This window comes from Rutilus rutilus, assembly GCF_951802725.1.
Source record: "Rutilus rutilus genome assembly, chromosome: 11".
In the NCBI taxonomy this organism is placed as follows: domain Eukaryota; kingdom Metazoa; phylum Chordata; class Actinopteri; order Cypriniformes; family Leuciscidae; genus Rutilus; species Rutilus rutilus.
The window spans coordinates 35,278,511-35,299,588 of NC_140216.1; the positions used below are offsets into that span (position 1 = coordinate 35,278,511).

General features: G+C 38.0%; 2 protein-coding genes across 2 annotated transcripts; both read right to left on the reverse strand.

Annotated features, from left to right (window-relative positions):
* Positions 1–2,453: 2,453 nt before the first annotated feature.
* On the reverse strand, positions 2,454–5,547 carry LOC311300146 (E3 ubiquitin/ISG15 ligase TRIM25-like; the record flags this gene model as incomplete). The annotated part of the gene is made up of 5 exons (XM_084424280.1): positions 4,976–5,547; positions 4,765–4,860; positions 4,341–4,508; positions 4,111–4,249; positions 2,454–2,491 (listed from the first exon to the last, which is right to left on the reverse strand). Exons 1-5 carry the CDS (start codon positions 5,543–5,545, stop codon positions 2,454–2,456), a joined length of 1,011 nt encoding a protein of 336 aa, XP_084280406.1. The 5' UTR covers positions 5,546–5,547.
* Positions 5,548–13,675: 8,128 nt separating this feature from the next.
* On the reverse strand, positions 13,676–19,546 carry LOC311299449 (E3 ubiquitin-protein ligase TRIM39-like). The gene is made up of 8 exons (XM_084423021.1): positions 19,413–19,546; positions 17,379–17,462; positions 16,279–16,850; positions 16,076–16,171; positions 15,539–15,772; positions 15,309–15,447; positions 14,457–14,492; positions 13,676–14,305 (listed from the first exon to the last, which is right to left on the reverse strand). Exons 2-8 carry the CDS (start codon positions 17,449–17,451, stop codon positions 13,740–13,742), a joined length of 1,716 nt encoding a protein of 571 aa, XP_084279147.1. The 5' UTR covers positions 17,452–17,462; positions 19,413–19,546; the 3' UTR covers positions 13,676–13,739.
* Positions 19,547–21,078: the final 1,532 nt, after the last annotated feature.

A 21,078-nucleotide genomic window follows, 5' to 3' on the forward strand; every position in this document is an offset into this window, starting at 1 on the left:
AAAACTTAAGGTGCTTTATGCAACCGGGCCCAGCACATTGCCACACTCATTTTGCGGCATATTCATCAACAATTGGGTCACAGTGATTCTGCACTCGTGTCCTTGATTTTCTTTAGTCTTGAGGAAGAATCATGACAGACCCGTGTTTTATGTGCAAACACATGGCCTTTTGCGGGGCCATGTGCTTGTGTTGTCTCGTTCTCTTGCCCCGCCCCCTTGTTATCCTCGTTTTGTCATTATTGCTTCACCTGTGTCACCTGTTTCCCTCATTAGTTTCTCATTGAGTCCTAGTCTAGTCTAGTCTTGTCTGTCTAATATCTACCCTGTCTTGTTTTGCCCCCTCGTGGGTTTTGTTTTCCCTGTTTTTTCTGTGATAAATGTAGTTCACTTGCATACTGTCTGCGATTGGGTTCATCCTTCAACCTCATAACAGAATGAACCGGCCATCATTGAACCCAGCAGACAGTGTGTCTCTTCTCAAGTGGCAGTCGGAGCTCCGGGAACAATGGTGGTTGTCCTCTCCACCTTCTGCCAAGCTTCCTGTGATCCCTGAGGGTCGTTTGCTAGCCGTCGCTACACTTGGGGACCAACCCAGTCCTGCCATGACTCCTGAGACACCTTCCACGTCCATAAATCTTCATGGTAAGCGTGGAAGGCACCCGTCGTGGGAGTCAGCATCGGAGTCTTCCTGCCCGGAGTCCTCCTCGCCTGTGCTGGGCTCCCCAGTTCCTGTAATGGTTCCTGCTTTACCTCCCTCTCCTGTCACCAGTCCGTCCATGGCATCTGCTCCGCGGCCAAGGAGAAAGAAGAGGAGGAAGGGAGCCTCTCGTCCTTCATCTCTGGCTGTCCCAAGCGCTGTTCCAGAGCCCGCTACTGCAAGTGCTGTTCCAGAGCCCGCTACTGCAAGCGCTGTCCCAGAGCCCGCTACTGCATGCGCTGTTTCCCAGTCGGCGTTGGGGAGATCCATTCCAGAGACTTGTACTGTGAATGTCGTCTCTGAGTCTTCAGTCATGTCTGCTGAAGAGAAAGCAGCGGCCGATTCCGCTGCAAAGGCCGTGATAGAGTCTGTATCAGCTCGCCAGGAGATGCCAGTCATCATCGCTGCCAGAACCCTGTCTGAATATTTATCCCGTCTTGTCAGAATTCTTGATGTCCCAGTCAGTCCTGTCTTGTCCCCAGTCCCTGTTCCTAATGCTCCGGAGAGCACCGATCTCAAGTCTACTGCAGAGAGTCATGATCGCAGTTCAGCTGCCGTGAGCGCCGTACCCCAGTCAGCTGCCGTGAGCGCCGTACCCCAGTCAGCTGCCGTGAGCGCCGTACCCCAGTCAGCTGCCGTAAGCGCCGATCCCCAGTCTGCTGCCTTCGACGCCTCAACTGAATTTGAAGTGAGAAGCGTCGATTCCAGATCGTCTTCCGAGATCTCTGTCCCTGTTCCAGCTCCAATATCGTCTGTTTCACCCCGTCTTGTGTCCTGCGCCTTCGCCTGCCTTGTCCCCCGTCAAGAGTCCTGTTTCGTCTTCCTCTGTTTCCTCTGTGCCTGAGTCTGTTGCTGCTGCCACTAATGCAGTATTCCAGTCTGTTTTTCCGGTCTCCCTTGTCACCACTAGTCCCCAGACTGTTTCCCCGGTCACCCCTGTCTCCACTAAACCCCGGACTGTTTCCCCTAAGACTTTTCCTCATGTGTCCCCATCCAAGTCTGCCCGGACCCCTCGCCATCAGCCATCGTCCTGTCAACCCAAGACCCCTAGTCCACCCGTTCAACCTGGTCTGTCCCCTAAGAACTGTGTGCTTCCTCCACCTCCTTTGCCTTGTTTATTGTTTTTGATTTTTCACCCCAACCCTGTTATTGTTTATTCATGTATGCCTTTATTGTTATTTGTCATGTTTTGTTGGTTCGTGTCTGTGTCTCAGTCCGTCATGTCCCGTGTTTAATGTTCCCTTGAGGAGCATCTGGAAGCCGCTCCTTAGGGGAGGGGTTCTGTCATGATTCTGCACTCGTGTCCTTGATTTTCTTTAGTCTTGAGGCAGAATCATGACAGACCCGTGTTTTATGTGCAAACACATGGCCTTTTGCGGGGCCATGTGCTTGTGTTGTCTCGTTCTCTTGCCCCGCCCCCTTGTTATCCTCGTTTTGTCATTATTGCTTCACCTGTGTCACCTGTTTCCCTCATTAGTTTCTCCCTATTTAATCCCCTTGTGTTTGCTGTCCTGTGCCGGTTCATTGTCATTCAATCAATGTGATACCTACTGTGAGTAACCTGTTGAAAGTCTTGTGAAGAGTTGATCCTGTCTTAGCTGTTAGTTTATTGTCTGAGTCTGAGTCTGAGTCCTAGTCTAGTCTAGTCTTGTCTGTCTAATATCTACCCTGTCTTGTTTTGCCCCCTCGTGGGTTTTGTTTTCCCTGTTTTTTCTGTGATAAATGTAGTTCACTTGCATACTGTCTGCGATTGGGTTCATCCTTCAACCTCATAACAATCATATTCTTTCCAAGCTGAGAAAAAAATATTGGAGCATTAAAGGTAATGCAGCTGCTAGGAAGATCATCTAGTTGATCTTCCTAGAAGATCTTCATCTAGTTGATCATCTAGTTGTGGCCATTGTAGACGTCTTGGAGTTAAGGTTGGTGAGCAGAAGATGGCAGACTTGCCAAAAGAGAGACTCATTCCCGACCTTCCTCCATTTACGAACATAGGAGTGGATTATTTTTGTCCTGTAGAGGTCAAAAAAGGACGCTCCATTGTGAAACGTTATGGGGTCATCTTTACTTCCATGGCAAGTAGAGCAGTTCATCTGGAAGTCACCTATTCCTTGGACACTGATGCATGCATTGACTCTCTACGCAGATTTATTTGCACACGAGGACAAGTTGTTTATATAAGATAAGACAATGGTACCAACTTTATTGGAGCAGAAAGAGATTTAAGAGAAACACTCAGTTCATGGAATAAAAGCAAGATTCAAAAGGCAATGCTTCAGAAAGGTGGTCAGTGGAGTTTCAATCCTCCAGGAGGCTCACATTATGGAGGAGTGTGGGAGCGTGTGATCAGAATGGTCAAGGAAATTTTGAGTTCCATCTTACATCAGCAAACTTTGGATGATGAAGGATGTCATACTGTGCTATGTGAAATTGAAGCCATTCAAAATGATCGTCCAATAACAAAGCTCTCAGATGATCCTAATGACCTAGAGCCACTTACTCCAAATCACCTTCTTCAAATGAAAGGCAAGCCAATTCTACCACCTGGACTCTTTGACCAATCAGAGTTATACAGCAAGAGGAGATGGAAACAGGTCCAATATATGTGCGACTTATTCTGGAGAAGATGGACAAGTGAATACTTGCCTTTGCTTCAAGAGCGACAGAAATGGAACAAGGAAAGGAGGGCCTTTGTTCCTGGTGACATTGTTGTCATTGTGGACTCTACAGCCCCACGTGGATCCTGGTTGATGAGACGAGTCTTGGAAGTTTTTCCTGATAAAAATGGACTTGTATGTTCTGTGCTAGTACAAACTAAAACCAATATACTTGAGAGACCTGTGACAAAGCTCTGTCTATTGTATGACAGCCTGGAAAAGTAAAGGACTGATTGCAAAGACTATATGTTCTAACAAATGGAATATTGTTTAAATGCATTGTTTAAATGCAATGTTATACAGTGTCACTTTGGACTTTAATGGCTCTTTGTATAAATATTGTATTGTATTGTAATGTCTACCTGTCATGTACAATTAGGGGCCGTTGTGTAAGAGCCATTATGCTTTATTTAAATATCTGTTGTAGTTCCACTGGAGAACACCGGGTGGAGTATGGGTTTAGGGTATATAGGTAATCAGAGAGCAAGAGACGTTATGTGTAATGGGGAAGCAAACAATTTTTGACCGTGTCAGGATCCTGTAAGGACATGCTAACTGGTGATTGCAATATGTTTGAGCATCAGAACTGAGACAAATAAAGAAGATAAACGCAGGACTGGATTGGAAGTGTATTTGTTTGGAACCACGCATCAGATAGCCCTACAAACACCTCTAAGTGACAAGATGGTCATTTGTCGCTACAACTGATATTATAAGAAGATAAATATATGTACAGTGTATTTGATATTGTTGTACCAGTTAGCGTGAGTTTCTCCTGTAGAGAGTCCTGCAGTTTAGTCAGAGCTCTCCTCAGAGTCTCCAGACTCTCATCAGTCTTCACACTGATCTCAGACCAGTTCCTGGTGTTTCTAGAGCTGCACAGGGATGAGTAAATCTACAGCAGGAGAGAGGAGAAATCCTTCAGCATGGGGAGTGTTATGGTGTCATATACTGCATTATCATTGATCAGAGAGATGTTGACTGACCTGTAGGAGGTGGAGGTGATCTTCAGTGTGTGAGAGCTGCTCCAGCTCAGTGTTTCTCATCTTTAGCTCAGTGATCTCCTGCTCCAGCTCTTCAATGAGCTCTTCCTCCTGTTTCTCTGCTGCTTTCTGCTGCTTCTCCATCATCTCCAGCAGTTCAGTATAAAATATCTAAAGCAAGACTCAGTATTGATCATATTTCAGTGTTTTAGGGAGTTTTTTTTCCCAGTTTCATCTGCACCGTTTGCACTGAATGATTCCTCAAATCATGTGTCTTGTTGAGGAGAGATGTGTTATTACTTTACTAAGTGATCAGGAAATCACAGACGTGTCGATATTCAGACCAGCAGAGCGAACAGGAGTGTGCAATTGCTTTTATACAAAAATAGATATTAAAATTAATTTAATTTAATTATTTTAAACTCACTTTTCTGACTTCTGCTGAGTGTTTGACGTCTTGAATCTTCTTGATTCTGTCCTGGATCATCTGCTGTGTGTCTTTCTGTGTCTTCATCAGTTGAGTCTATAGACAGAGAACAACACACAATATGTTTTCATAATTTATTCATTTATATTAAAGAACATGTGATTCCTCATGATAAGAGCCATTTAAAATCAGTTTAATCAGCAACTTTTACCTTCTTCTCTTCACTCTCCTCTTCTAAAGAAACAGTGTTGTGGTTCTTGTGGTCAGTCACGTCACACATCGGACACACACATGTCTGATCATCTCTACAGAACAGCTCCAGAGGTCTCTCATGTTTCTGACATATATAGTCCTCCAGATTACTCACAGGATTGATCAGTTTGTGTTTCTTTAAACCTGCCACTCTCAAATGAGGCTCCAGGTGAGTTTCACAGTAAGAGCTCTGACACACCAGACACGACTTCAGGGCTTTCAGCTTTCTTTCCCCACAGAAGTCACACAGAACTTCAGCTTTTTTCAGAACTTCAGCTTTTTTCTCAGGACTTTTCTTTTTATAGTGATCTACAACTTCTCGAAGTGTGGTGTTAATCTTGAGATCAGGTCTGTGCTTGAATGTTTCTTTACAATATGGACAGTTGCAGGTCCGGCTGTTGTCCCAGCACTTATTCAGACAGGTCTTGCAGAAGTTGTGTCCACATGGAGTGCTGACTGGATCAGTGAACACGTCCAGACATATAGAGCACTGAAGCTCCTCAGTCAGTGGACCGCTGGAGGAAGACATCGCTGGAGAGAGAAATGATGAAGATAAATCACCTGCACTATATACTCAAATTTGTAAGAGATCATGTACAGTCAGATGGTCATTACTGTAAAATGAACCCAGCAAAGCTGATCAGAACCCTAATGTGAAGCTCATTACACGAACACTTACTGTACCAAATAAATAACTACACAAAGGAGCAATATTGATTTGAAACACTGATTTTAATAATGATAATAATAATGATAATGATTTTGCTGTACACTCTTGAACTACATATTAAAGGTATAGCGGAGGATTTTCTTTTTCCGGGTGGGTAGTATAAACTATTGGTCCACCTAAGTGTCAATCATTCTGGTGATATGTTTACGTAAGGCCGTCGTACGTGCTCGTCCCTTAGTTTTCGCTTTCTGCGCATGCGCACTTTCAGGGGTTTGTTTATGTGTGGTGAGCTACGGTTTAAGCCATTCATTGAAGCTCGCCGTTTCACCGGGTCCTTTGAAAATGTCCGAGGGTCGCAAGAGAAAAAGTTTGTACGAACTGTATGAGAAGAAGAGAAAGGCCTCAGAAGAGAGAAACAAGATCAGAGTGTTTTTGGGAGATTGTTTTACACGATGGCGTGCGCTGAAAACACAGGTTGGGCTTCCCACTGATGCCTCAGTCGCGAAGTTTCTACTCGACAGGTAAAGTTTGGCATGCTATTTGGAGAAAAAGTGCACAATGCACATCTTTTTTTGGAAAGTAATCTTGTATGAGCGATGCCGACAGCAACTTGTAAACAGAGCGTGCACGAGGAGAACCTCGCACACGTTTAATAGGCGTTCCCTCGCGGGAACAGACCGAGTGTTGCGCATGTGCATTTTTTCAAAAAGTGGAGAGGGCGGTTCTTATCTAAAATTCGGAAAGATCCTCCGCTATACCTTTAAATATTATATGAGAAGAGTGAAAGTTATTCATGCACTAATTCATTCTTCTTGTTTTTTTTTATTTATTTATTGACTTACATGGAGGTGTATACTCAATACTCCAACTCCTGGTTTTTCTTGCTTTTGTTGATGTTGGAGAAGATTCTGCCATTGTTCTTTCCTCTTCGTTTTCAAGAAAATAAATTTTATTGTATAATCAATGGACTGATAAGAAACATCTTAGCCTATATTTGCTCCTAATAAGTGTGAATTTAGTCATTGAGTTTTAAATGATATCTTACCTCAAGTCTGATTTAGTTTTACTTATTCATCATAATATTATTTCAAGTCAAATAATTTCAAACAGCACAGTTCATTCACTCTAGTAAACAGCTCTTCAGTTTTATTAACCTCTGTAAGAGAATGACATTCAAGTTATTTAAAAAAAAAAATGTTCAGACTTAAAACAAAGTTTGATCATGACAATTTAATCAATATTTATATTAAATTGGATAAAATGAATGTAAGAACTGATAGTGAGGGAAACAAAACATTAATTTGAAATTCAGTAAGAAACTCATAAAAATTTACAGAACAATCTGAACTTTGACCTGCTGTTTAGATTAACAAAAGTACAAGTGATATATTTTCCAAGAAATAAAGATAGATAGATAGATAGATAGATAGATAGATAGATAGATAGATAGATAGATAGATAGATCTCTCCACAAAATACATTATAGTCAAGTGTAGTTTTAATATAAAAGTGATTTTCATCTGCAGTTTAGCAGGTTTGTGTTCAGTGAATCTGCAGGTCATTTACTTCCTGTTTCTTTAGTCTTTCTGTCGTGTGACAAAATGACAGAAACACCAAACTTTGCTTTACAACCAATCAAATGACACACTTTTAATACAATTCTGATCCCATTTCAGTGCAGTGAACAACTAAAATAGTTGAGTATTTGGCATGCTTAAACCTGGTTCTGTTCAACTTATTCCAATTTGACATAAACCTACTAAACCAGTTCACTTCCATTAGAAACCTGTTCAGCACAATCTCTCTTATATTTCTATCTCTTACCTGTGAGGATCAGATGTGTCCACAAGACTCTTTGAACGGATCAATAAATATTCTGTAGTTTAAAGAGGTTGAGCGTTTCAGGCGTCCATTGCTGTTGATCAAGGTTCACTTTCTCTGAATCTCTCTCTCTGAACTACAGTGATGTCAGAGCTCCTCCTGTATTCACACATTAACATTTGTCCCGGTATTCGGTGTGTTTGGTTCATGTGTGTCTGTTTGTATTGGGACTGATGTTTCTATGAAGAAGAGATTTCAGCAGACTTACAAAAGCTTGATTGTTTGGCAACATTGGTTAAGACCCCCTGAGGTCGGCGGTATCGCCGGCGATACCAGCTCGCTTTTTTTTTATCAGTGTAAAAGAAACTCATAAATACTCTGTTGACTTTGATTTTCCATAGGAGTTTCATACATCAATCGATTCTGTTAAATGTGTATTATTTTTCTGTATACTCACAATAAAAACAAAGTGTTGTGCTTTTCGCCAAATTAAGAAAAATAATCATGGAGCGAGTTCTGCCTTCTCTCTGTCCGTGTAGTCCATTCTGAAACGTGTCCGAAAATGAATCATAACTCAGCGAATACTTCTCACACAGGCACGTGATATATGTCTTTATGAAGCTTGAAATCTCTTCTTTTAAATGAAGTAATTAATAAAAAAAAACAAATGTTTTCAACTCATGTAATCCGTTTGAAAGCAAGGAGAGGTACCGTTTTTTCCTTCTGCCTAATTATCTCTATAATGAACTGAGGCCGCCCCGCCCCCGGCGCTATTGACATGGTAAATAGTTTAGGTGATCTATGCTTCGCACCCGCCCCCCGATCAATGCCTTGAAAACACGAAGTTTAATCAGATCAGATTCACTGATAGTTCATCGCGTTTAGAGAGGATGGCGCGTTTCTCCGGTAAAGACGCTCTTCAGATGATTCTGGACAGCGAGGAATAACTCACCTTGGCTTTTCCTCAGAGGAAGATTGTAACTCAGACGAACGGCAGCATGTTCAAGAGCGAATTGATCACGCCGAGTAAACACCGAGTTTTCACGTGAGTAAATACGTGAACTCAAGTGGTCTAGTGGTAGAACATTTGCCTAGCATGTCAGAGGTTCTGAGTTCGAATCTGCGCTCATATAGTTTTTTTTTTTTTTTTGTCAAATCAGATTATGTTTATCAGTGGTTGTATATCAGGCAGAGACATGTGTGTGTGTGTATTTTGTTTTGTAATTTCACTGGAACGAAAAGAGTGTCTCCACAACGGATTGAAGCGCGCGTCCGAGTGAAGACTGCGCGAGCCTAAAACAAACACAGTATCCGCGTCTGACTCGCGGGAATCCACGGCGCAAACCTGTGAGGGGCTGTGTTTTCTCGAGCCCCATATCAGCTCGAGAAAACACAAGTTTATTCAGATCATTACTTGTTTACACCGTCTCGCAGCGCTGTGAGGAATAATAATAATAATGGAAAATGTCCCTCAAAAGGTAGATGTAAACAAACTATTAAAAGGTAAATATATATTTTTTTTTCTTTAAATAATTTTTATTGTGTTTTATTAGTAACAAATTTGGGGAGAGGATAAATATTCCAAAACTGAAAATACAGTATGAGAATTTACTGCACAATTACTAGACATGTTTACCTTGGATATTATACAATTTACAAGCACAATTTGTGAAAAAAAAAAAGTATATAAAAAAAATTAATAAAATTTATTTTTGTGTATAAATATATACACATATATATGTGTGTGTGTGTATACACATATATATATTTGTATAAGCAACGTATTAAACTGCAAATTAGCATTTATATTCCTTATAATAAAAATGAAAGACCTATGTTACAGACATATGAAAGACAACATTTCGTTGATTAGTTTTGGATAGATTATACATTTTTACTGTAAAATATCTGCCACCTCAAATAAGCTTTTATTTGCCAATTTTTTTGTCAAAAATAATCAAATAATCAATCAAATCCTTAACTTTGAAATATGTATGATAAAATGTATACTTTAGTTTGTACAAAGAAAGATTACACTTGAATTGTTGTTTATTTAAATATTTACAAGGTAGATGTAAACAAACTATTAAAAGGTAAATATAAGCCTTTTCTTTAAATAATTTTTATTGTGTTTTATTAGTGACAAATTTGGGGAGAGGATAAATATTCCAAAACTGAAAATACAGTATGAGAATTAACTGCACAATTACATGTTTTCCTTGGCTATTATAGGCCAAATTGCAAGCACAATATGTGGAAAAATAAAAAAGAATTGAGATGCTTCCAACTGTTGCTCTTGCATTCTTGTGGCTCAGTGACTCACCTGAATGAATGGCTCATTAAGTATGCGGTCCTCAGGTGTGAACCACTACATATGCATGATCTGTGACGCCCACTCCGCATATGGCCTTTCCAAACAGAAAGTGCTTTGCAAAATTCAAATCAATGTATTGTGTTATGTGAAGGATTAGGCAGGGTGATTTTCACATAATTTTGAAGAAAAAACACTAGGCGATGACATCCATTAGACAAAAGTCTTATTGGCACATATTTAGTGTGTGTTTTGTGGTCTTATTTCAGAAACTTTAGTTTTTAGTTTTTTCAATAACCACGCATAAACATTATTCTCTCAAAAATGCAGACATGTACATTCTTGTTGCTCACATATTATGGTAGCCCTGTTTGTGCTAAATAGTGTGTAATTTTTTTTTGCCATTACTATGTTTATAAGCAACTGAAAAAAGCACAAATGTCAGGGCATGTCAGAACATCTCAAGGACCCCAAAAACACCTCAGACCCCAGAGGGTTAAGAGTTTCAGGACAAATGCAGCTCAACTTAGACAGTCATCAATGGAGAAAGTATGGCACGTCAGTGACATTATTAATAACAGGGCATCCCATAATGTATGAGAAGACAAAGAGAAAACTGGTCAGGGAGATTCTCAAGACACCTACAGCAACATGAAGAGTTGCAGCTCTTTCTGACAAGTACTGGTTTCTCCCGACATGTGACATCTATCTCCTGTATTCTCTGTCTGGGCTACGGGGCAAAGACACACACCTTTCCTGATTAAAAAAAACACCCAAGCCCAGTTAAACTATGCAAAAACATACGAAACATAGGGAAATGTGTTATGGTCTGATGAGACAAAGATTGAACTTTTTCGCCAAATTTTTAAAGGGTATGTTTGGCACAAAAACAACACAGCTCAACATTAGAAGAACAGAAGACCCTCGCTGAAGCATTGAGATGCAGCATTGAGCTTTGAGACTGCTTTTCTTCAGCTGGAACTGAGGATTTAGTGAAGGAGGGAATCATGAGTAGCTCCAAGTACCAGTCGATTTTAACACAGCTGAAAATAAAGAGAACTTTCAACTTTCAGCATGACAATGATCCAAAACCCACATCTAAATCAACAAAGAATGACTTCAGCAAAAGAGATGAATCTTTTGTAATGGCCCAGCCAGAGCCCAGACCTGTGTAACGACTGAGACCAAATCAGACACAAAACACAAAACCAAACAGGGCAAGAAGGTCTTCTCGTTAACATGGCCACGATCAGATAAGTTGGTTTTATGGGTGTAAAAGAATGCGACCACAGGCTCAAAGAGAGAGAGACAATGGGAAGACAGAAACAATCTTTAATACAGACTTTGCTGCATTAATCATAGATTATCAAATGAACATGCATCCCAGAAACTGTGTGAACGAGTGACTGTCTTGTGTACTATTATGTATATACCATGCATGTATTTTATTATACAACCAACGGTCAATGTAACCTTACCTGTATCATGTCTCCTATCTAATTAATCCTCATTTAATGACTCACACTTTGATGTACATCACCTTCTCTTAGAATGCAGTGTGGGTTTGTTATATCTATCTGAGCATTAATGAAAAGAGGGAAGGCAGATGTCTGACCACATTTGAGATAGCGTCATAAATCCTCCCCACAGAGGAAACTCCCCTCAGAAATTCCCGCTTTCTTATTGGTTTAGCCAGCCTGCAAGGTGTGCCTTTTGTCAAGCTTTAAAAGGCCGTTCTGTTAGCCCTGCCTTCCTCTTAGCTTCTTAGCTGCTGGCCCCCCCTCCCACAAGGGCCCCAAGGGCCCAAGCAGACCTGAGCCCCGTCTGCCATGCTTTCATACTTCCAAAGGGAATCAGACTGCCTGGTCTTCAATCCAATCAACTCCTGGCCTTCTTGGCACTTCAGGATGCCGTGCCGTCCAGCGTGCCCTCAACAGGCCAGGGCAGCAGGCTCCGACTCACCACATGTGCTCGAAACCACCATGCAAGTTCATCATATCTTCTCCACCCAGCAGAGAAGAAAACGACTGCAACTTGTACAGTGACTTTTGACACTCACGGACCCATCAACAAACTCAATTTTCAACCACTTCAAGAATTGTATCCACTGCACCGACCATGCAAGTATCAATTTAATGAGGTGCTCTGAAAATGATAAGCTGATGGTTCTTTTCATAGTTAAATAGATCTTTTCCATAGTTCTATTTCCTGCTTCCGGTTCCACATCACTCACCCTTTTACCTATGCATGTATGTATGTATGAATGTATGTATGTATGTTTGTTTAGTGTTAGTTATGTTTGTGAGTTAGTTAATAAAACTTGTGCACAATATGGATTTGGTTTCTGATTCTCTGCTTGCAACAAAGTCACTTTTACGATCTTGATCTTGTTACATGCTCGTCTAAGTGCAGTACATGCTAAGAAATAATTATTTTTCGGTGACCATGAAAGATACACTTTTCTTAGAATAAATGAATAATCAAAGAGTTCGTTGGAACTGATTAATTGATTGTAATATTAATTTAGCTTACTTCAAAGTTAATCTAATTAACTGACCCAAATATTAATAATTAATCATAATTGGTAATTATGGATTATAATTAATATTTCCCCTTTGAGCTAATATTGTTACACCTGAATCCTATTGAAACTCTTCAGGTCGACCAGGTCACAGATGGCCATGTACAAGAGATGACCTAGCAATTTAATAGACCTTAAATGTTCACAAAGAAGAGTGGGAAAATATTCCTAAGTCAAGATGTGCCAAGTTGATAGACTCCTGTCCAAACAGACTGAGTAATAAAATCAGAGATTGCTTCAACTAAGTATTAGTTCGGGGAGCAAACTTTTTTTTTTTTTTTTTTTTTTTTTTAGTTATTAATTGTTTTCTCTAAAATATGTCACTGTGGTTTTCAGTGACATTGCATATAGGTTGTAACCTTTACATTAAATGTGCAAAAGGGTATTTTTGAATCATTTTTTACATGACAAAAACCAACCAGTTGGTTTAACAGTGTTTTTTTTTATTTGTTTTGTTGTTTTTGTTTTTTAATATCCACTGTTTAGTCTATAGAGACTGTAAAAGGTTTAGACAAGAAGCAGTCATTTCCAAAAGTCTCCAGCAGAGGACGCCATTCTCTCACAGTGACTGCTGTTATCAGTTAAACAAACAGAAACATAAATGTCTCTTTAAAAGAATAATCTCAGACAAAGAAAAATATTAATTTAAAAAGGTTTTTTTTATAAGGTTTCAGAATTGTCTCTACTTAATATCAACAAAATGAACAGTTCATTTTATTTAAAGATATGCCAACTGTATAATTTTTTAAAGCATTTGAATGAAACTGATGTGTTAAAATTTGTCTATAGAACTTAACTTGGCTTAAATGATTCTGTTCTATTCTTAAGGAAATTTTAACCTGGTTTTGCTGTGGTGTTAATATTTGACAGTTCCATAATACCATGTTTGTTTGTTTTTTACATAACCATGATCATAATACCATGGTATTTTAAGGTACCTTTAAATACCATGTACATGCAATGATATATGAATATGGTAATCATACAGTTCTATCATATCAAGGTATTACCATCTGATATACCACAGTAATATCACAGAACTTTTTGTTTTGAGATGGTAGAAACAACCTTGATACAATAATTGATTAGGTTACTATAATTTGGTTTTAAAATTTTGCAGGCAGTTTCACTTTGACAAGTGGTGATGGGAGAAAAAATATAACATGAAATTATGAAACAAATATTCATGAAAAAAATCCTTTACTGATTAAGCATTATATTTTACATTACAATATGTAATTATAGCTTATAGATTTAAAAAAAAAAAAAAAAAAAAAAAAAAAAATTGCAGCACATAATGTTTTCGGATTTAGTTATAAAGATTATTATTTTCATCTATATCATATTGGGGTGTAAATTAATTTATTATAATTGACAGGTGTGATGATCAGTGGAGTTGAGTTTTTACCTCCATCATTAAAGCACGGGCTAAAATATGGATAGAGTTTCCCAGTGAAAGACTGATCAGTGAAAGAGTAGAGATGAGAGCTGGACTCCACATCATAAAAGGAGACCAGACCCTCCTCATAATCCACAAACACTCCGACCCGCTGCGGCTTCACTCTCACACACAGAGAGACACGAGGATCATCACAGGCTTTATATTCACTCTCATTCCTCAGCCACACAGTCCAGTGTCCATTACTGGGTCTCAGCTTGATCTGTCCCTTCCTGTTAATGGATTCTCTGGCCACTCCTAAAGTCCAGTCAGTCTTTCCCTTCACCTGCACCTCAAAATAAAATCTCCCTGAGGAGAATCCCTCCTTTCCCAGGACAATTGCACATCTACCAAATCTCTCTGGTTTGTCTGGGAGTTTCTGTATAATGTCTCCATATCTCACTTGTTTTCCATCGTCAGACAGGATGAGATATGGATGAGCTGTATCAGGATCCAGAGTCACATCCACTGAGAAAACAGAGAATATGAATCATAAATTCACAATACAGATATTTAGTGATGATGTGTGTAATAATCAGTGTTTAATCATACTGTCGGTCAGTGATGAAGCTGTGAGTATCTGAATGTAATCTAGTGTAGTGCAGACAGCACACTGTACCTGCATACTGCTGTATCCTCTTCAGTTCTGTAGAGACTAATGACAATAAAACATCATCAGATCTTTGACATGTTTATGTGTAAATTATAGACAAGATTTAAGGTTATATTTAAAGAATTGTGAACAACATCATGTTTTATCTGATCAATGTTTCTCTGCTGATATTTAGAGAATCCCTGAACTCCTATTGTGTTTGAGCTCGAAATATTCCTCCTTTTTAGAACATCTTTGGGAATATTTTGTGAACATTTTATGACATTTTTGTTTTAGATATTTTTATGTCTAATGTTATTCATCTCAGTTTTGGAGTGGATTAGTGTTGTGGTTATTCAGCAAAGACAACACTATAAAAAATCTTTAAGAAAATGAAAATGAAAGCCCAGCACTGCAAAGCTGCTTGAACTACAGGTCAGAAATATTCCTCTAAAAAAGAACAAATTTGCATCTTAAATTCATGATGTCTATCGATTTGATTTTCTTCTGCTAAACTGATTTTATCTGACACATAATCACAACATTTAGATGAAACAGCTGAAAAGACCAACAGAAAATGGCAGAAAATGAATGTTTCTTTCTGTTGTTTCTCATCTAAAAGTGTTCACAGATTTACTAAAGCCTCAAGGTTCTGGTTACAGTGATGAAGCTTCTAGTACAAGATGAATTTACTGCATGTTTTCTGAAATTAGAGATGAATATGACCTGCTCTCTTCAAGAAGAACTGTGATGATAATGAGACACAAACACATGATCACACACTTCTCTTATTTCAGCTTGATCAGACTCATTCTTCATTACTGATATTAAAAGATGATAAATATATGTATCTGTACGGTATATTTGATATTGCTGTACCAGTTAGAGTGAGTTTCTCCTGTAGAGAGTCCTGCAGTTTAGTCAGAGCTCTCCTCAGAGTCTCCAGACTCTCATCAGTCTTCACACTGATCTCAGACCAGTTCCTGGTGTTTCTAGAGCTGCACAGGGATGAGTAAATCTACAGCAGGAGAGAGGAGAAATCCTTCAGCATGGGGAGTGTTATGGTGTCATATACTGCATTATCATTGATCAGAGAGATGTTGACTGACCTGTAGGAGGTGGAGGTGATCTTCAGTGTGTGAGAGCTGCTCCAGCTCAGTGTTTCTCATCTTTAGCTCAGTGATCTCCTGCTCCAGCTTTTCAATGAGCTCTTCCTCCTGTTTCTCTGCTGCTTTCTGCTGCTCCTCCATCATCTCCAGCAGTTCAGTCTGACATCTCTCAATGGAGCGGATGAGATCAGTGAAGAGCTCCACACGGGCTGCTTTCTCCTTCTCTGTGTTTCTCTGCTCAACCAGGACAATCAACACATTATTAGTGGAGTTTGTTAAGAGAATAATCAGTGTTATTATTTCTCATACTTCAGTGTTTTTAGGCGGTTTTCAAAATCCCTCATTCTGCAGCGTTTGCACTGAATGATTCCTCAAATCTTGAGTCTTGTTGAGGAGAGATGTGTTATTACTTTACTAAGTGAACAGGAAATCACAGACATGTCGATTTTCAGACCAGCAGAGCGAACAGGAGTGTGAAATTGCTTTTATACAATAATATATATTAAAATTAATTGAAATAAATAATTTTATACTCACTTTTCTGACTTCTGCTGAGTGTTTGACGTCTTGAATCTTCTTGATTCTGTCCTGGATCATCTGCTGTGTGTCTTTCTGTGTCTTCATCAGTTGAGTCTATCGACAGAGAACAACACACAATATGTTTTCATAACTGATTCATTTATATTAAAGAACATGTGATTCTTCATGATAAGAGCCATTTAAAATCAGTTTACTTCTACCTTTTTCTCTTCAATCTCCTCTTCTAAAGAAACAGTGTTGTGGTTCTTGTGATCTCCGTCAGTGCAGGACAGACACACGATAGTCTGATCATCTCTACAGAACAGCTCCAGAGGTCTCTCATGTTTCTGACATATATAGTCCTCCAGATTACTCACAGGATTGATCAGTTTGTGTTTCTTTAAACCTGCCACTCTCAAATGAGTCTCCAGGTGAGTTTCACAGTAAGAGCTCTGACACACCAGACACGACTTCAGGGCTTTCAGCTTTCTTTCCTCACAGACGTCACACAGAACTTCAGCTTTTTTCAGAACTTCAGCTTTTTTCTCAGGACTTTTCTTTTTATAGTGATCTACGATCTCTCGGAGTGTGGTGTTAATCTTGAGATCAGGTCTGTGCTTGAATGTTTCTTTGCAATATGGACAGTTGCAGGTCTGGCTGTTGTCCCAGCACTTATTCAGACAGGTCTTGCAGAAGTTGTGTCCACATGGAGTGCTGACTGGATCAGTGAACACGTCCAGACATATAGAGCACTGAAGCTCCTCAGTCAGTGGACCGCTGGAGGAAGACATCGCTGGAGAGAGAAATGATGAAGATAAATCACCTGCACTATAGTCTAAATTTTGGAGACACATTTGACTTTCTGATCTAATGGCTTTTGCTTGAAGGACTGAAATAACAATAATTATTATTATTATTAGCCTTATTATTATAAATGGGCTCATTACTGTTTATAAATACTCCCATGATGCACCTCATGAAGTTGGTTGAATGTAAAGAATGTCTAGAGACAAAGCTGTTTTTGAAGAAACTCAAATATATAAGAGATCATGTACAGTCAGCTGGTCATTACTGCAAAATGAACCAAGACTAGCTGATCAGAACCCTAATGTGAAGCTCATTACACAAACACTTACTGTACCAAATTAATAAATACATGATTTTGGAGCCATATTGATTTGAAATCTTGACTTTAAATGATTTTATTATCTACTACTGTTCACTCCTGAACGGTACATATTAAATATTATATGAGAAGAATGAAAGTTATTCATGCACCAATTCATTCTTCTTGTTTTTTATTTATTATTTATTGACTTACATGGAGGTGTTTCCTCAATACTCCAACTCCTGTTTTTTCTTGCTTTTGTTGATGTTGGTGAAGATTCTGCCATTGTTCTTTCCTCTTCGTTTTCAAGAAAATAAATGTTATTGTATAATCAATAGACTGATAAGAAACATCTTAGCCTATATTTGCTCCTAATGAGTGTGTATTTAGTCACTGAGGCAAAGAGTATAGAAGCCCAAGAGGCGAAACTCAATAGAACGCCCCATAGCAACAGTTGCCCCCATGACTTGACGGCGCGGCCGCCATTATGGACTGAAAACTGAAGGAAAACGCCGAAAAATAAAGGGAGTCAATGGCACTGAAAAACTTAAAATAACAAAAACTTAACATAGCTTAATTTTTTTCTGGCCGTCATATCTAAATATGAAAACAATTTAAAATACATTAATGAGGATGACCGACGTTAAATGACGTTAAATGACAGAAAATATACGTATATGTGTTGGTTAGGAAAATAGTATTTTGGGACAAAATATTACTATAGAAGTACTATAAGACTACTATAGAAATACTATAGCGGCTCTAGGATATTATAGAGGTATTACAGAACATAACATACTTCTGTGGTGTTCTGTATAGCCTCTCTATAATATTTTTAAGCTGCTATAGTCTTATCGTACTTATGTAGTATGTCCCAAATTACTATAGTATTCCTATAAGATTACTATAATATTTTGTCCCAAAATACTATAAATATGAAAACAATAATAATAAAAAACATTTATTTTGTCCCAAAATACTAGATTCCTTAGTACTTTTTAGTAAGGGTATGTCCCCCACCGGCTTCATTAGCCTACCACTTACGGTTTGCAAAGATACAATTATAAAATTACTGCAAAACTTTAATCTATCAATATTTATGTTCTATTATGCATTTTCCTTGTTATATGACTAACAGAAATTCATGAAATAATATATGTTCGCTTGTCTATAGGCAGATACACAGTAATTAGATATAAGTAATAAGATATTTATTCAAATGTTGATTTTGAAATTAGTAAACATCACCATATATATGATTTGGAAATTTTTTTTTATAAATGAACATTTCTAAAGACAGTTAATATTTTACACAGTGAACGTTTCAATGGCAAGAAAAAAAAAACTATGAATGTCCTATTACAGGCGGAAAGGTACAAAAAAGATGTGCAATCTAGCAGTGCACACATGAACTATTAACACATACTAAAATGGATTTTGCCATTGACTGGCGCTAACGATTCCAGCAGCTTTCAGTCCATAATGGCGGTTTCGCCTCCGCAGCGCCATCTACAGACTGTTACCCATAACACAACAGAGTTTCGCCTCTTGGGCTTCTATACTCTTTGACTGAGGTTTAAATGAAATCTTACCTCGAGTCTGATTTAGTTTTACTTATTCATCATAATATTATTTCAAGTCAAATTTATAATTTATATCAAATTGGTTAAAATGAATGTACGAATTGATAGTGAGTGAAACACAATAATTCATTTGAAATTCAGTAAGAAACTCATAAACTTCCAGAACTGAACTTTGACCTGCTCTTTTGATAACTTTTTTTTTGAGAACTCAACTGAACTTTGAACTTTTGAGTGATATATTTTCCAACAAAACTATACATACTGTATATACTGTATATATATATACATAGATACATCTCTCCAGAAAAAAACATTATATAGTCAAGTGTAGTTTTATTTTATTATAAATGTGATTTCCATCTGCAGTTTAGCAGGTTTGTGTTCAGTGAATCTGCAGGTCATTTACTTCCTGTTTCTTTAGTCTTTCTGTCATGTGACAAAATAACAGAAACGCCAAACTTTGCTTTACAACCAATCAAATGACACACTTTTAATACACTTCTGATACCATTTCAGTGCAGTAAACAACTAAAATAGTTGAGTATTATATATGCTTAAACCTGGTTCTGCTCAACTTATTCCAGTTTGACATAAACCTACTAAACCAGTTCACTTCCATTAGAAACCTGTTCAGCACAATCTCTCTTATATTTCTATCTCTTACCTGTGAGGATCAGATGTGTCCACAAGACTCTTTGAACGGATCAATAAATATTCTGTTGTTTAAAGAGGTTGATCGTTTCAGGCGTCCATATTGTTGTTGATCAAGTTAGTTTCACTTTCTCTGAATCTCTCTCTGAACTACAGTGACGTCAGAGCTCCTCCTGTATTCACACATTTACATGTGTTGTCTAACGGTATCCATTGATGGGAAAATGTTTTTGTTAGGTACTGTATATGCCTCAAATATTAAAACATATAATGTTGATTTGTTCTCTGATATTGAAAATGAGATTAACAAAGTAAGAAAAAGATTTCATGATATTGAAATGACTCTAGGTGGGGACTTTAATATTGTCCCAGATGTTCAGATGAATTCCTATTCCAATTAGATAATCTACAGGCGATTCAGAGCTATCTATAGTTTGTGAAAATTTAGGGGGTAATTGATATATATAAACACCCACATTTGAAAGAGTACACATGGAGTAATAGGGATAAATCTAAACAGTCAAGAATCGATTTTTGGTTCATTTCTAATTCATTAGAACAAAATACAAACAGAGTATCAATTGAACCATCGATATTGTAAATGATGATTTATCTTCTCATAAAAAGGAATAACGAAGCTTCATATAAAGGCTCTAAGACTTATTGGAAACTTTTAATAAATTATTGGAAAATTACAGTTTTCAACATGAAATTAAGAAGATAATACAAACATATTGGAATCAAGCTAAGTGAACAAATCAGCGCTATCTCACGACCAATTCGTACAAATTCGTACGAATGAAAAAAAGTTGTCTAATTCGTACTAATTCGTACGACCTCACTCGTACGAATTTGTACGATTTGTCTAAACCCACGTGATGGGTAGGTTTAGGGGCGGGGTCAGGGGTAGGTCATTCGTATGAATTCATACGAATTGGCCAATTCGTAAAATATGTAAGATTTTCCAAAAATCGTACTAATTCATACGAGTCAGGTCGTATGAATTCGTACGAATAAGCCACCTTGTAGAATTTGTACGTTTTCCCGTGAGATTTATACAGTAAATTTTAATACAGTAAAAATTTATACAGTAAAAATTGAGAGTTTATGAAGTTTCAGATTAGATTTAGTGCAATTGATAAAGGCAAAGAAGTTGCAAAGTCTAATAAGTCAAAGGAAGAGGAAATCATTAGAGCTATTTGTAACATCACTAATAATAATACTGATGGGAATTCTAATTTGTTAATGAATCTGCAGGCTGAGTTAGATAAATTATATATAATCAAGGCAAAGGGAACATTTGTTAGACCACGAAGACGTTGGTTAGAGGAAGGGGAAACTAATTCCAGATACTTTTATAATTTGGAGAAATGAATGGAGAGTATACATCTATTAAAAAGCTTAATATTAATGGCCATGAAACAGGACTCTATTATTATTTCAAAATACGTCTCAAATTTTTATGGTAAACTATATTCCAGCAGTGCATGTTCTGTAGACAAAATAGAAGATTTTTTAAAGCCCCTAAAACATAATATAGATCGTATCGATGGAGAATTTAAAGCTCTTTGTGATAAAGAAGTTTATCTCTTTTTAGATAAACTATTTTAGAGATAAGAACAGCTATAAAAAAACTTAAATTAAACAAGTCTCCCGGTAATGATGGCTTAACTGCTGAA

Coding starts and splice junctions, on each gene's coding strand:
- LOC311299449 (XM_084423021.1), bottom strand. CDS start 17,451: ATGGCAGAATCTTCACCAACATCAACAAAAGCAAGAAAAAACAGGAGT. Junction 15,448..15,538: donor ATCACCTCCACCTCCTACAG/GTCAGTCAACAT, acceptor CTCCTGCTGTAG/ATTTACTCATCCCTGTGCAG. Junction 14,306..14,456: donor GAGGATACAGCAGTATGCAG/GTACAGTGTGCT, acceptor CTGTTTTCTCAG/TGGATGTGACTCTGGATCCT.